Consider the following 14,957-nt stretch of genomic DNA (forward strand, 5'->3'; position numbering starts at 1 on the left):
TGCACTGATGATACATCCACAATCAAAGATGCTAAGATCGCTAAGATGTAATATAGCCAGGAATCATGGTGAAGTTGAAATGTTTTTTTTAATAGTCTTCTAAACATGTAAAGTGGTTAAAAAAGTTAATAATGAAGATTAATAAGCCTTTATCTGAAGGTTAATACCATTAGATAAAGGTTTCCTTACCTTTATCTGAAAGGATCTGTTTGATTGAGAATTGAATAAGAAATCAGATTTTTTCATACAGTTAGTGCAACATATATAACAGTGCTGATAAGAATAACAAATCATATTGTTAATATTGTTTCAGATTTGGCATCCATCTTGTTACAAGAATGCAATGCAAATCAGGACAAGTAGTCTAATTTGCTAATGGCAAACCTAGTGTGACAAATACATTCACAAATTAGGGCTAATGAAACTTTACGATATATTCATTTTGCCCAGTGTGAAAATGCATGCTCCTTGATGCACAAAACCTTAGTTAAATTATTATTCCTGCATCATTTTAGAAAAATTAAGCAATTAATCAGCAGTGCTTTTTTTGCAATTTAATTTCTTGAAAATGTACCTGCCTTTTTTATGTAAACTGTAACTGTTCATTTTCGAATAGCATTTTGTATCACTAAAATAAATGAGGATCAGAAAGGATTTTTTTGCTAATATTGTTCCAGATTTCGCATCCATCTTGTTACATGAATGCAATGCAAATCTGAACAAGTAGTCTAATTTGATAATGGCAAACCTCATGCATATGCAATGTTTTTTGCAGGTCTTGCTTTATATCTCTAGTTTTTAACCCCCACTTTGTTTATCCTCCTCCTCAAGTAATCCCTGTCCACTTCATGTGCCCTACAAACTGTATAAACTCTGAAGAAGCCACTAGTTGTTAAAAGTTTTTAACTTTGCAATGACTATCCTTTGTAATTCTCATTTACTTACTTACTTATCTTGCTTCTTTCTTTACTCTTTTCTCCCCAAGATCTCCGCCCCAGTTGATGATAAGTCTTGTGTTTCCAGTACCAGCTCCAAATTTGTATCGGTAAGTATTTTTTATTTTTGGTGCAAGTAGCCTGTTCAGAAAAATAGCCTATCCGTTTTTAACATCGGTGTTAATATTTATTTAGTTGGTACATTTATGAAATATGTAAATTGTTTTTATTTTGAATGATTGATGATATTTATAGTTTGTTAGATGTATTGATATTGTATTGTATCTATTCCAATGTATTGCAAATTGGAATAGATACGATATTGGGAAATAAGGACGCTTCAAGGGCTGATGTTCTTCCCGATCAAACCTCTAACAGTGACTAAAACAAGCTATAAACAAACTGAAAATGAAAGATCATCAGAGAATCAAAATTGCAACATGGAATGTGAGCACAATGAACAGATGTGGAAAATTAGAAAATCTCAAACAAGAAATGGACAAAGGAAAAATTGATATCATAGGGCTCTGTGAAGTCAGATGGGAAGGAATAGGTGATTTTTATAGTGACGAAGTAAGAGTAATTTACTCAGGTGGAGATAAAAAGGAAAAAGGAGTTGCACTAGTTTTTAATAAAAGAACAGCAAAGAGCATCATTAGCATAAACTGTCTGAATGACAGGATTATGGTGGTAAAATTGAAGGCTGAACTAGTGGACATAACAATAATGCAGGTTATATATGCCAACAAGTGACCATTCAGATGAGGAAATAGAGGAAATGTACGAACATTTACAAGAAGTAATTAAAGAAGAAAAAAGAAAAGACTATATGATTATAATGGGAGATTGGAATGGAGTTTTAGGAGAAGAAGAGGATGGCAGTGTAGTAGGAAGATATAGACTAAGTAATAGAAATGAGAGAGGGGAAAGGTTAGTGGAATTCTGTAAAGAAAATAAGCTAATAATTACAAATACTTGGTTTAAAAAATCTAAGAGAAGACTATACACATGGAAAAAACCAGGATATACGGAAAGGAAAGATTATAGTAAAGCAAAGATACAAGAAGTAGTGTAAAAAATACAAGTACATATCCTGGAGCTGATATTTACTCTGACCACGACTTACTATTCATAGAAATAAATGTGAAACTAAAGAAAATAAAAGAAGCTATGAAAAGGAAAAAATGGAACTTGGAGAAATTAAAAAATACCAAGGAATTTGGAAATAGATAGAGAAAGAATTAGAGGAAACAAGTTTTGTCAAAACTGAAGATCCAGAAAAGAAATGGGAGCAAGTTAAAGAGAAAATAAAGAAGATTGCAGAAAAAGAAATTGGATATGTAAGAGCTAAAAGAATAAAAAAACCTTGGATAACTAATGAGATGATTTCTCTAATGGAAGAAAGAAGAAAATGGAAAAATAAAGACACCCCAGAAGGGAAAATACAATATAGAACCCTGAATGCAGATTGAGAAGGGAAGCAGAAAGAAGTAGAGAAGATTGGCTTAAAAAACAATGTGAAGAAATGGAAAATTATGAGAGAGTGGGAAGGTATGATCTTTTATATGAAAAAGCAAGAAGCATGAATCACAAGAGAAATAGAATTCGAGCTAGAGGCATAGAAAATAAGAATGGAGAAATCATAACTGAAGAAGATAAAATCCTAATGAGATGGAAGGAATACATTGAAGATCTATATGACAAGGAAAATAGAGCAAATGAGTTGCCATTAGAGGATATAAAGAAGGTAAATGAAGATGATCTAGGCCCAGAGATTTTGAAGACAGAAGTAGAAATGGCCATTAAGGAACTAAAATGTGGAAAGGCAGAAGGGATAGATGAAATACCTGCAGAATTCGTGAAGCAACTTCAGAAGAAAGGAACTGAAGAAATAATCAAAATAATAAATTTAATTTATAACAAAGGAGAACTACCAAAAGATTTTATGACCTTAATATTTATACCTATACCAAGAAAAGTAATGCAGTGAACTGCAAGGATTTTAGAACAATAAGCCTCATTTCCCATACATCAAAAATACTTATAAAAATCTTAACACGAAGAATTGCATCTGAAGTGGAAGAATTTCTTGGAGAAGATCAGTTTGGTTTCAGGAAGAGTAGGGGAACAAGAGATACGATTGGACTGTTAATAGTAGGTGAAAGAAGTCTAGAAGTGAATAAAGAAGTTAACATCTGTTATATAGATTTTAAGAAAGCTTTTGACTATGTAAAATGGGATAAGATGGTGGAAGTAATGGAAAAGATTGGTATAGATTGGAAAGACAGAAGGCTAATTATCTCACTATATATGGGACAAACTGCGATGGTGAGAGACATATATGGTACAACAGAACCAGGTATCATTGGATGAGGAGTAAGACAAGGCTTCTCTGTCACCAATTTTGTTCAACATGTATTCCGAAACATTGTTAAAAGAAGCACTGGAAAATTCGGAAGAAGGAATAAAGATTGGAGGTAGACGGGTATTTGCAATAAGATATGCAGATGACAAGGCATTACTATCAAACACTGAAACAGGACTACAACATTTGTTGAACAGATTACTGGAATCCTGTATCAATTATGGAATGAAAATTAACATCAGAAAAACAAATGTGATGAAAATGGCAAGGAAAGAGGCAAATATGGATATCAGAATAAATGGGGAAAAATTGAATCAAGTAAAGACATTTAAATATCTAGGAAGCATTAGCAGTGATGGAAGATGTAAAAGTGACATAAAAGCAAGAATAGCGATGGGAAGAGATGCCTTTAGTAGAAAATGGAATTTATTCAGAAGTAAAATGGATAGAAACCTATAGAAAAGACTAATAAAATGTTATGTGTGGAGTGTTTCCCTCTATGCATCTGAAACTTGGACATTGAAGAAAGAAGAAATTAAGATTTTGGAAAGCTTTGAGATGTGGATTTGGAGAAGGATGGAAAAAATCAAATGGACAGATAAAATGACTAATGAAGAGGTCTTAAAAAGAGTAGAAGAAGAAAGAAGTCTGTTAAAGAGGATAAAAAGAAGCAAGGGAAACTGGATCGGATATATTCTGAGAGGGAATGGAATCATCAGAGATGCCATCGAAGGAAAAATAGACGGAAAAAGACCCAGAGGAAGATTAAGGAAAACAATGCTAGATGACATGCTCAATGGAGACAGGTACACAACCTTGAAAGAGAAGGCTCAGAATAGAAGAGAGTGGAAGGAAAGTTTCTGCTACTAAAAGAAGAACTTGCTCAATTGCAGAATACTAAAGAAGAAGAAGAAGATGTATTGATAGCTTAGATAGATAACCAATAAAATATTAGCAGCTAAATAGATTGCTAAATTTATTTATTTAGCAGCTAATATTTTACTAGTTTATTGTCTAGTGTTTTCACAGCAGGAATATTTTGTTAGAACTTTGGAGCCTTTAGTTTTTTATCTGTTACTATTTTAAAATATTATTCCCATTAATAACCAGTTATTAGTGCTTGCATAAACAAACTATTTGTGCTTTGAAGATGCTGGCTATAAAACCCACAAAATATTCATAGTTGAATAAATTTCTTATTTCATTTGTTCCTTTGGGGTTATGAACTAAGCTGCAAAATTGCAAATGAATTTTGCAATATAAGATTATTGAAATGACTTGTTGAACCAATATAAAATGGCAACAAAATATCCTTAATTGATTAAAGTTTATTGTATATTGCTGTATCCAAAAATATATGAAGATCAGTATCCTGTTATCTCTGAGTAGAAATCCTCAAGTTCTATAAAGTAATTATCCTCAAGCACATGTTGGAAGGGACTAATGGAGAAAGTATTGGATATAGTACCTGAAGTAGCTTGATGGATGGTGTTAAATCTTGAATAGAAGGAATTATAGTAATATAAGATCTATTGTTCAGATTTAACAAGTATCAAAAAATCCTGCTAAAATACTTGTCTGTTAATAAGGAAATTAAGTCTAAATGAAATAACGTTAACGTCTATTCCTTTAAATTTTGAATATTGTATTATCGAGTGTTTTGTATGAGAAAAATAGAAATTGTATATGTGGTGAATTGTGCATAAGTATACCAAGGTCCAGTTAAAGTTCCAGACAAAATAAGAGGATTAATTAGTGACCTGAGGCTAACACGAACACAAAGGTCAACGTTGCGTAGGGGTTTCCCGTGGAAATGCAACGACAAGCAACGGTATCAGATGCAGAGTATCGAGGTGCCAAGTGGACGATGACGTAAGAGTGGGAAGGTCATTGGAGCCGGATATATAGAGGTTTACAACGCCAAAAAGGGGCTTTTTTTCCTGTTGTTTCCGGAGAGTCGATGTTCCAGTACGATCGGGAGTGGAGTGGCCGGATGCAGTTATGTGGTTAAGTAGATTCCGATGTAAGATTTAGGACTCTGTATGGCAATGAAGTCAACGTAATCTGAGCAGATTATGCGGAAATATGAGGTCAGACAATGGCAGCTGAGCTTCGCAAGGATCGTAGGCAATGAATCGTGACCATTTTCCCAGACCTACATACAAGAAGCAAAGGCCAGAGGAACGTAACAGCAAAAGAAACTCATCTAGGAAGAAACTGATGTGAAATTACGAGCCACAGGAATTCAAAAGATGTTTGCAAGAAAAAGCCTGAGAGATCCCGATTTCGCTACCAAGTAAGAACTTTCCATTTGTCTGGTAGGAAGAAAATTAGTAAAATTTTGTGACGATGAATGAAAATTAACTGGAATTGTACTTTATTTAGTAATGCAGGACTTTAGGAACTATACCATTAGATGAGATCAATTACTCTGTGCTAGAGATCATAGCCAAGTTATAGAGTGTAATACTAGAATCTGATATTAATAGATAATTCCTGAACCTGAGTTTTATGTGATGATAATCTAAAATTAGCTAAAGTTTTAGGCAACGTGGTCCCTGAAAAGTTCAAGATTAGTTAAGGGACAGGAGTGTATATTATATCGAGTTGCTTAATAGACCCTATATGCTAGACTCAGTTGAAATTATCGAATGACAGTTGTATATCTCTTTTTCTTAGTAATGAATAAATTATTTTCTTATTAAACAAATAACTTGCCTGATCACTAAATTCAGTGCATTGCTCATAAACAGAACCTATGTGTATGTATTATAAGATAGAGAATTAAAGATTGGTGCCATACTGAGTTTTTAATCTTGGATAAAGAAAATTCTCTTATCCTGTAAATTTTGGTGGTGCAGCTTAAACAAATAAATTTCCAAAATTTTTAATCCGATTGAGCACTAGTAATCTAACAAAGAATCTGGCTTTAGCCTGAGGCACTGTCTTTGTTATCAGAGTTGCGCACACTCGAGCAATTTATTAGTAGCACCCATAAGTTTGAAGTACTACCAAGGATTAAGATTAGACAAGGGGCGAAACATAACATATAAATAAATAACAAAATTAGCAGATTTTTCAAAGATGAAGCCGAACAAGAATTAATTATAAGATTTGACAGATAACATAAAAAAAATAACCAACCATAATTTTTTTTTACAATGGCGCAGCCAACAGGATTTGATTCACACATTTAAAAAGATCAGTGTGGTGAATTGAAGTCAGTTTTGAATTAGGATCAGGCAGTTAAGGAAATTTTTTCTTGTAAAAATTTTGAAATCATTGTAAATTGATATACAGGTATGAATCAACCATTTAGTACAGGAATGGACGACAGTGAATTTTTTAGGACTATAAATCCTCAGCAAGTTTTTCCACAATTTTCTGGAGAAGATACCGACGATGTATTAGCTTTCTTTGGCTTCGCCGAAGAATTAAGGACGGTGGGCAGATGAACAGACTTCCAACTTCTCATCTTGTTAAGGAGTAAGCTTATGGGAAAGGCAAAAAGCTTCCTATATTCCTCCCCTATTTTGAAGGAAACTTTAGAATACTCCAAGTTTAAGGAGGTACTAATTTCTCGGTTCTCTAAATTGAGAAGTTTAGGTCCCAACATATGGATCTTACAGAGAAGTACTCAGAAAGATAAGGGAAGTGTAACTGAAATCTACAATAGATTACTAACCATTGCCAACAGTCTGAGCGCCTCTAGCAAGAACAAGCCTCACCTCGACTGGGCAGGTGAGGCTTGTTTCACCAGTCCAGGTTAGCGGTGAAGCAAGAATTGAAAGAGACTGCTCTTCTGCATCCAAAAAAAAAACTAGGTGTGCTTTTTTTTTTGCCCAAATATTATTTCTCACTTATACAACTCCTAACACAATGAATCCCAAATCTGTCCTACCTTAGAATATTGTTTTCACACATAAGGTGCATAAAACCTCTCTAAAATTGCTTGATGCTGTCCAGAAGAGGACAATTTGGTTAATTGGTGATCTTTTACTCTTGGACTTATAGCTGTTTCTGCTTTGTGCTTCTTCTACAAGTATTTTTATGAATACTGTGCTGCCAAAGTGGCTGACACTTTTCCTCCATTTTCCCTCAAACTCATAAATATGAACAGTTAGGCAACATCTGTTGATTTTTCAGTGCCAAATGTACCAAATCAGCTCCTTGTTGTCCTTTTTTTTATCTCTTTCATATAATTTTCCCTAAGAACTATAATCTCTAGTGGCTCAATCAAACCTATCAACAGGTTCCTTTCTTCTTGATCACTAACTTATAAGAGCTTCTGTAGCTCACTCGATATAGATGAAGCCCTTTGGTCAGAAAGACCTGAGTTCGATTCCTGTCTTTGATGTGAGGAATCTTTATTTGGTCTGTTTTGAATAAAGGTGAGTTAGTCAGCCTATATGGAGGTAGGGGGTTTTTCATCCAGAAACTTGGTTTTTCATCCCTCAGAACAGGCCAATTGGCCCTGTGGACACACACACACACACACAGACCTGCAGTCATAAAATATACTTAATCCCTCATTAGGAGGGCTCAACCCATCCTAAGGGAGGGGGGGGGGGAACCCCATATGAAATAAATATCTAACCTACATGCACTGCTGATGTGATTTAGGTTTTGCATTTCTCGTGTGTTGGCCTGACAGGAGAGGGCAGACCCAAGGAAATTCTATAAAGTTCTTTCATTATGTTACGAGCAAAATGCACATGCACACAGCACTGATGAACTATTAAGAAGAAATTGTTAGATCTTGAATAAGGACTCTTTCAACAAAAGAATCATTCATTCAAGATTTAACAAGAAACAAAATTCTGAGCTAGAAATACTTGTACTGTTAGTTAAGAAAGCAAAATATAAAAGAAAACATGTTAGAATTACCTTAGAAAGAAGTAAAATAGAGGAGAAAATTGTATATCTGAATAGAATTATATTGTTTAAAATTATTGATGTCAAAATTATACTCTATGTAAGAATGTATGTCTAAGTGCAAACAAAGGTCCAAAGGTTGCTAGCTAGCTGCCTATGATGACGTAACGCCCAAAGCGAGAGTGTTCGTGGAAGGTGAACTCAACTCGCATTCGGTGAAAAGAGCGCTCTTCAAGGAGCAGAAATGGGACACGTAGGAGCGAATAGAAGAGCGCAATGAGAGATCCTCCGATATGAAAAGAGGGCACTACAAAGAAGAATAAAAGCAAGTTCACACGGGTTTTGATCCCTGTTTTTTTTCTGTTCCTGTTTCTCGTGTGGACAAGCAGAGTGCTGACCGATCGACAACTCCGGAAGTAATCTCCTCCCGGTTGCTAGCTGAAGGAGTCGGACATGCTATACGTGAGCTAATGGCAGGCATCAACTAGGGCCATCAGTAAGAGTTGACCGATGCGAGACATCGGAAAAGTTCCCCTTTGAAGGACAGCCGAGATGAAGATATCGATCCGGTAGACGAACTTTAGTCCGGCAAAGTGCAAGGAATGGCGATTTGTGTCGATCAGCGTTACCTCCACATTGACACAACTTGATAAAGCAGAAAGACGTCTGACTACAAAGGACGGACGAAAGAAGTGCGATATCCTCTCAGGACACGTAATGTACAGAAATTTCCTTGTTCATGTAACAATTAGTATTGGAGCAAAGAGAGAAGAACAGATTTCTAATCGAAAGGAAAGAGAACTTTTAAGTGACTTTTGTGCTCAGTAACGTGTTAATCATATTGGACTAACAGCCCAATATGATTAACACGGTTTTCTGCCTTTCCCGTCCATCTCACTCCTGCAACTTGTTCCAATTCATCTGGAACAAGTTTCACTTCACCTTGCTCCATCCATTGGTCTCTATTATTTATTATTATTATTATTATTATATGACTCTTCTTCTCTGCGATGCTATTAGAGTTATATAATAATAATAATAAATAGTAGGAAAGTGCTGTATACCAGAAATAGCAGAATTAGAGAAGAAAGAGAGAAAGACATTTTGCCAGTATACACCTTGTATGGAAATATCATGGCCTCCAAATATTGTGGAGGTACTAGATGACAAAATAGAAGTGGATGAAGAGGAGACGTTAAAGATGTTTCAAGAGCTTGATGTAAATATGTAGAATTAGATGGGATAATAGCACTTACATTTAGGGATTGTGTGAGAGAATTGGCAAATAGAAATGGATTTCGTATGGATAAGTCTGTTTTTAGTAGTATATGTGTATTTTATTTCCTTTCATGTTGGATGAGCAACAGCGATATGCCACAATATTACTAGTTTTTTAAAACCATTTCACAAAATGTTCTCTCCATGAGGCTCCTGTTCACGGTGAAGGGAAACTCCTAGTGATAGTAGTCCCTCTTTGTTCTCATTCTTTTTTTATGCTTTTCTTCACATATTCTTCACTCTACTTATCCTGAGACTTTTTTTACTATCCTATCTCTCAGACCACCATCTCTGGGATCCAGTGCCTTGCTGCCATGTTTGTCTTGTGGTGCAACCTGTGGGCATCCAGAAATGGGTTCTTCCTGGTAGTCTCTTGCACTATTTGTCCTCTTCAGCTTCAGCAAGACAGACAATCCTGGATGGACTCTTTGCTTTATGCAGATGACATACTCTTAAACAGACTAACTGCAAGTCTCCATGATTATCTAACTAAACTGAATAATAGACATAACAAATTTAGCATGAAAATTAGCAATAAAAAGACCAAAACTATGAAAATGTCAGCTGCATATGGAATGCAGAACCTATAAAACAAGTAAAATATTTCAGCTATTTAGCACAGTTTATGGTTTGGTGGGGAGCCAGTTGAATAAATTTATATGGAATAAGAGAGAAATTAGCCAAAACATCGAACTAGTGGTATATACAAGACAGTGTTCAAGCCAGTTGGTTTAGACATAAAGCACTTAATCAAAGACTAGACTGTTGAAAGTTTATTTATCACTAGGTTAGACTATAATGAATTTAGTTTAATCACTTACCTAGGTAAGTTAGTACAACACTATATTCAGTCCTGAAGATATTTTCAGGTGCAAACTTTGTTTGCTCTCACTGGGATAAAGGATTAAACTAAATTCATCAAAGACTAGACTACAGATGTGTGAGATTTCTGAGAAAAATTAGGAGAGTGATTAGATGGCTTCAATGACAGAATCATATTAAAAATACACATATTAGTAATGAATTCGACATTGTTAGTATTAAGGAATGTGTGAACAGGGCTTATCTTAGGTGTTAGAAACAGACAGAAAAGATCAGCAAAATAAATGTGTGATGCTAAGATAGTAGGAAAATGGTCCAGAGGAAGACCGATATCTATATGGATTAATTCAGTCAGAAGTGCCATTGATGACTGAAATGTTAGATATGACAATGCCCAAGTGCTAATGAGTGAAAGACATCTGGAGGAAAATTGCTAATATATGAGTAATAATATGAACTTAATCATGATGATATCACTTTTATTTCTGTGTGAAATGATTACATATATTAGTTTTAAACACAAAATAAAATTGCAAAGCAGCAATTATTTCTGTTAAATTTTAAGACAGTTTATGCCTCTTCAGTATATACCAGTAATAATATATCTACAAATATACCAGTTACTTCTTTTTTCTTTTTTTTAAAATAACCATCTTGTGATGATAATAATCGTAAGTACCTGCTGGATTTCTTTTCAGGACATAGACCAGCTGGCCTGATTGGCCGAGTGGTTAGCGTATCTACTCTCCAACCAAAAGGCTGCGGGTTCGAATCCCGTGGGCTTGGATGTTTGTGATTGTCTGTGAAATACTAGTGGTGGTCAGTAGATGCCGTTGGTGTAGTTGTGGTTCATTGTGGTTGGTGGATTGAGTAGTGGAGACAGAGTTGTAGAGTAAGCCCTCTCTCGATGAGTCTTTGGACTCCCTGGAGTTGTCATGTAATAATAATAATAATAATAATAATTACTAATACCTTGTTTCACCATAAAGATGTGTACAAATTCACATTGAGAGAAGATACAAAAAATAAAAGTATTATTGTCTGTGTTATTGCTAATAGAGATATCTTCATGCTACCTCAGGATACAAGAATATGGTAATGAGAATTTGAAATAGGAAATGATCACCATTTAATGTTGAGCTGGATAAAATTGAATATCATATTGAAAAGAAAAGCTTGTAAGAAAGTTTTAAAAAGAATCGAAGTAGAGCAGCTTCCATTTATCCGTCTGTTAGACATCAAAAAATGCTGTGTGGTTACTAAGATGATCAATGATGTGCCACACCAGTCCTCACCATTTGGTCCTGCTGTATGCTTTTCTGGAGGCTTCAACTCTGAAGATCAGACACACCATCCATCCATCTCATTTACAGTCTGTCCCTTCCTCTTTTTTCCAGGAACTTTACCTTCTATTACTGTTCTGAGAAGTCCTCCTTCCATTCTTTCAATGTGTCCAAAGTATTTAAACTTTTTCTCTCAATATCCATAAGAAGCCTTAGAGTTCTACTTATCCTTTCTAGCACCCATCCATTTGTTGCCTTTCAGTATATGTTATCCTCAACAACCACATCTCAAAAGCAGCTATCTTTTCCTATCAGACTTCTTTAGGTTCCATGTTTTGCATCCATAAGTCGCTGTTGGAAAAACAGCTGCATCCCAAATCCTCAACTTTGTTCCCGTGGAGATAGATCCATCCTTCCAGATTTTAGACAAGTCTCTAACTGTTGTTTTAGCCATTCCTAATTTTCTTCTGACATCTTCTGAATAGCAATTCTTCACATTAATAATGGCTACCAGGTACTTGAACTTACTGACTTCCTCAATTCTTTTTCCATTAAGGTACGCCTGTTTCTTAGGAGCTTCCCTGCCTGTATTTCCTTTGAGAACCATAATCTTTGTCTTGCTAGGATTGAGCCTCCGTTCTTACTGATCTCATTAACTTTGTCAAGAATTTGTCCTATTCTTCCTTGACATTACAGAGGAGTATTGTATCATCAGCATATCTCAGATTACTGATCAATCTACCACCTAATCCTAATTCCTGTCTTGAGCTTATCCAATGCTACATGCATGATGTTCTCAGCATAGATACTAAATGAGGAGAAAGTAGACATCCTTGCCTAGCTCCCTTCCAATCTAAAGCCAGTCAGTTAGCCATGCTACTGGCCAGGACGTATATATACGTCCAAGTTACCATGGATGCAAAGTGCATATTAAAATTGTAATACCATTGATATTACATTGTAATATATTGTAATATAAAGGTGGTTAATACAACACCTGTTCTTACTGTTGCTTCTTACTCCCTGTACTATCAGCCTGATGGTGTGTTGAGGAAAATCCATTCTTTTCATTTTTTCCTAGTTTCACATGCTGAACACAGTTCAAAATCTTTAGTGTAATCTATGAAACACATTACTATAGGCAGTCTAAATTCTTTACACTTTACTATGATCTGTCTAAGACAAAGGATCTGATCTCTGGTACCTTGACCTTTCCAAAAAATCTGCTTGTTCCTTAGCATCCTGCCTCAATCCTATTTTGTATGATCTTTAATATAATCTTTCTTCCATGAGATATTAAACTAATAGTTCTTGCAATACTTCATATCTCCCTTCTTATGTAGTGATATGAAAACAGACTTCTTCCAGTCTCTAGGCCATGATCCTGTCTCCCATATTCTTGTAATCGGTCTGTGAAATATTCTTATCCCTCCAACCCCCTGTAGCCTTAATTAACTCTGCTGGGATTCTATCTGCACCCAGTGCCTTATTGCTATTAAGTTGTTTAACTGCTCTTTCAATCTCATGTCTAAATGCAGGAGGGCTCCTCCAAATTTTCTGTATCCTCTCTGTTGTACTGTTCCTCACAATATTCTTTCCATCTCGTTTTGATTTCCATTTCTTCTGTTAGTACCACTCCATTACTGTCCTTGATGACATTCAGTATGGTCTTAAACTTGTGCTTTAGGTCACGAACTAAATGAAGTATCCTTTTATAATTGTGCCTCCTCATTTGGAACTCTTATCTCTTCACATTTATTAATATAAAACTTTTCCTTGTCCTGCCTGATAGCTCTTCTGACGTCTCTATGTAATCTCTTATATTTTTCAGTCCCCGTGTCTCTGTTTTTCCAGCTGCCCTCTTTTGATTAGATGCCATGTTGAATCTGATATCCATGGATTTCTTTGTTTTCTTATTGAGCTGAGATACTTCTTGGCTGTATCCTGTATTATAACCTTGACTCCTTCCCAAAGCATTTCTGGTGAGTTCTCCTTATTAGTCTCCAAAAAATCATCCAACCGATTTGACATTTCCTCTCTGAATCCACTAGGAATTACTTTAACATCCAGTCTAGTGGAATGTGCCTGACTTGGAAGATTTTAGTCTTAGTCTTACTTTAGCTCTTACTAGCTGATAATCTGTACCACAGTCTGCTCCAGAACAAGTATGCACATAAGAGATGCTTGTCTTCCACCATTGGAGAACCAGGATGTAATCAATCTTGACTTATCGTTGTTAGATGTCCAAGTATAAGTCCATCATGGGTGTTCCCATGATTCCAAATTCCAACAGTCTCTTATCATGGGTGTTACATTCATCCAGACCAAACATGTAACACTCACTCAGGCCTAACTCTCATACCCTTTCCCACTTTTCTCCCAAGATGTAAAGTACATCTCTCCTTGGTAGTGAGTCCAAAACAATCGAAGTTTTTCTTAAAATTACTCTCTCTTCATCAGGCCTATCTGTGTAGGGTGCATAAACTACCATGATTGACACATTGGTAGTGTTGGATCCTACTTCGTCTTAATCTATACTCTGGATCCGACATGATTACTATTACGATGTTCTTAACTAATTGATAAGTTGTAAGCTGATTTCTAATTCAAATATAAAGAAAATTTATATTTAAAGACTGCACCACTTTACATCTGAATTAGTTCAAGAATTGAAGATAAACCAACTCACAACTATCTCTCCTTTTAGGTGTTAATATTATATATACTGGCCGAGTATATTTAACTTACTTAATTTTCCCGCTTTGGTTCGAATATTTTATGAATGGTGCAGTAAAAGAGATTCAGGCAAAACACAACTTTAGATTAACAAAAACAAATACTTAATTTTATAATCACAAATTATACACTTAAGATCAAAATACTAAATAAGTTATTATAAACACTTCAGCCTTTCTGATAATACTGTTATACAAACTCAGACAATGGTAAATCTGTTATCTCTAATACGTACAGTCTTCTCACAGTTCTTTAAGTTCCAAATACGACAAAAATTGCATTAACACTTCTTCACAAACAAACACTTTTAAATTTACACTTTGGCTAATTTCCGAAATAGTTACTGTTAACATAAGGAAATTCTAGGATGAAACTCACGCACTTCTCTGTATAGGAATATTAATGGTTGGAATAATCTTACCGATAATCTTCTATCTTCATCTACTTATACATATACACTTTTTATAACTGTAAACACTTTAAACAGTAAACGGCACTCATTAAAATAATTATTCTAAGCAATAACTGAATTAATCATCTGTCACAATACACATAAACAAACGTTGTTGCATAAAGTACTACTAATCACTCATGAAGTAGGGCAACACAATAATTCCTTAACTTTAGGTTTTATATGCACAGTTGTTCACTCTTCCGGCATTC

At 35.1% G+C, this 14,957-nt stretch overlaps 1 protein-coding gene across 1 annotated transcript in view; it reads left to right on the forward strand.

Annotated features, from left to right (window-relative positions):
- The window catches only part of LOC150099128 (folliculin-interacting protein 2-like), a 412,583-nt gene that overhangs the window by 59,092 nt on the left and 338,534 nt on the right, over nt 1–14,957 (forward strand). Inside the window, exon 4 of the mRNA XM_090404004.1 lies at nt 986–1,045. Within this exon, the coding sequence (XP_090260130.1) occupies nt 986–1,045 (60 nt within the window). The remainder of the gene's footprint in view (nt 1–985; nt 1,046–14,957) is intronic.

The sequence above is a fragment of the Typopeltis vanoorti genome, chromosome 14, assembly GCF_054136105.1.
Source record: "Typopeltis vanoorti isolate ZY-2024b chromosome 14, IOZ_Tvanoo_1.0, whole genome shotgun sequence".
NCBI classification, from domain to species: Eukaryota; Metazoa; Arthropoda; class Arachnida; order Uropygi; family Thelyphonidae; genus Typopeltis; species Typopeltis vanoorti.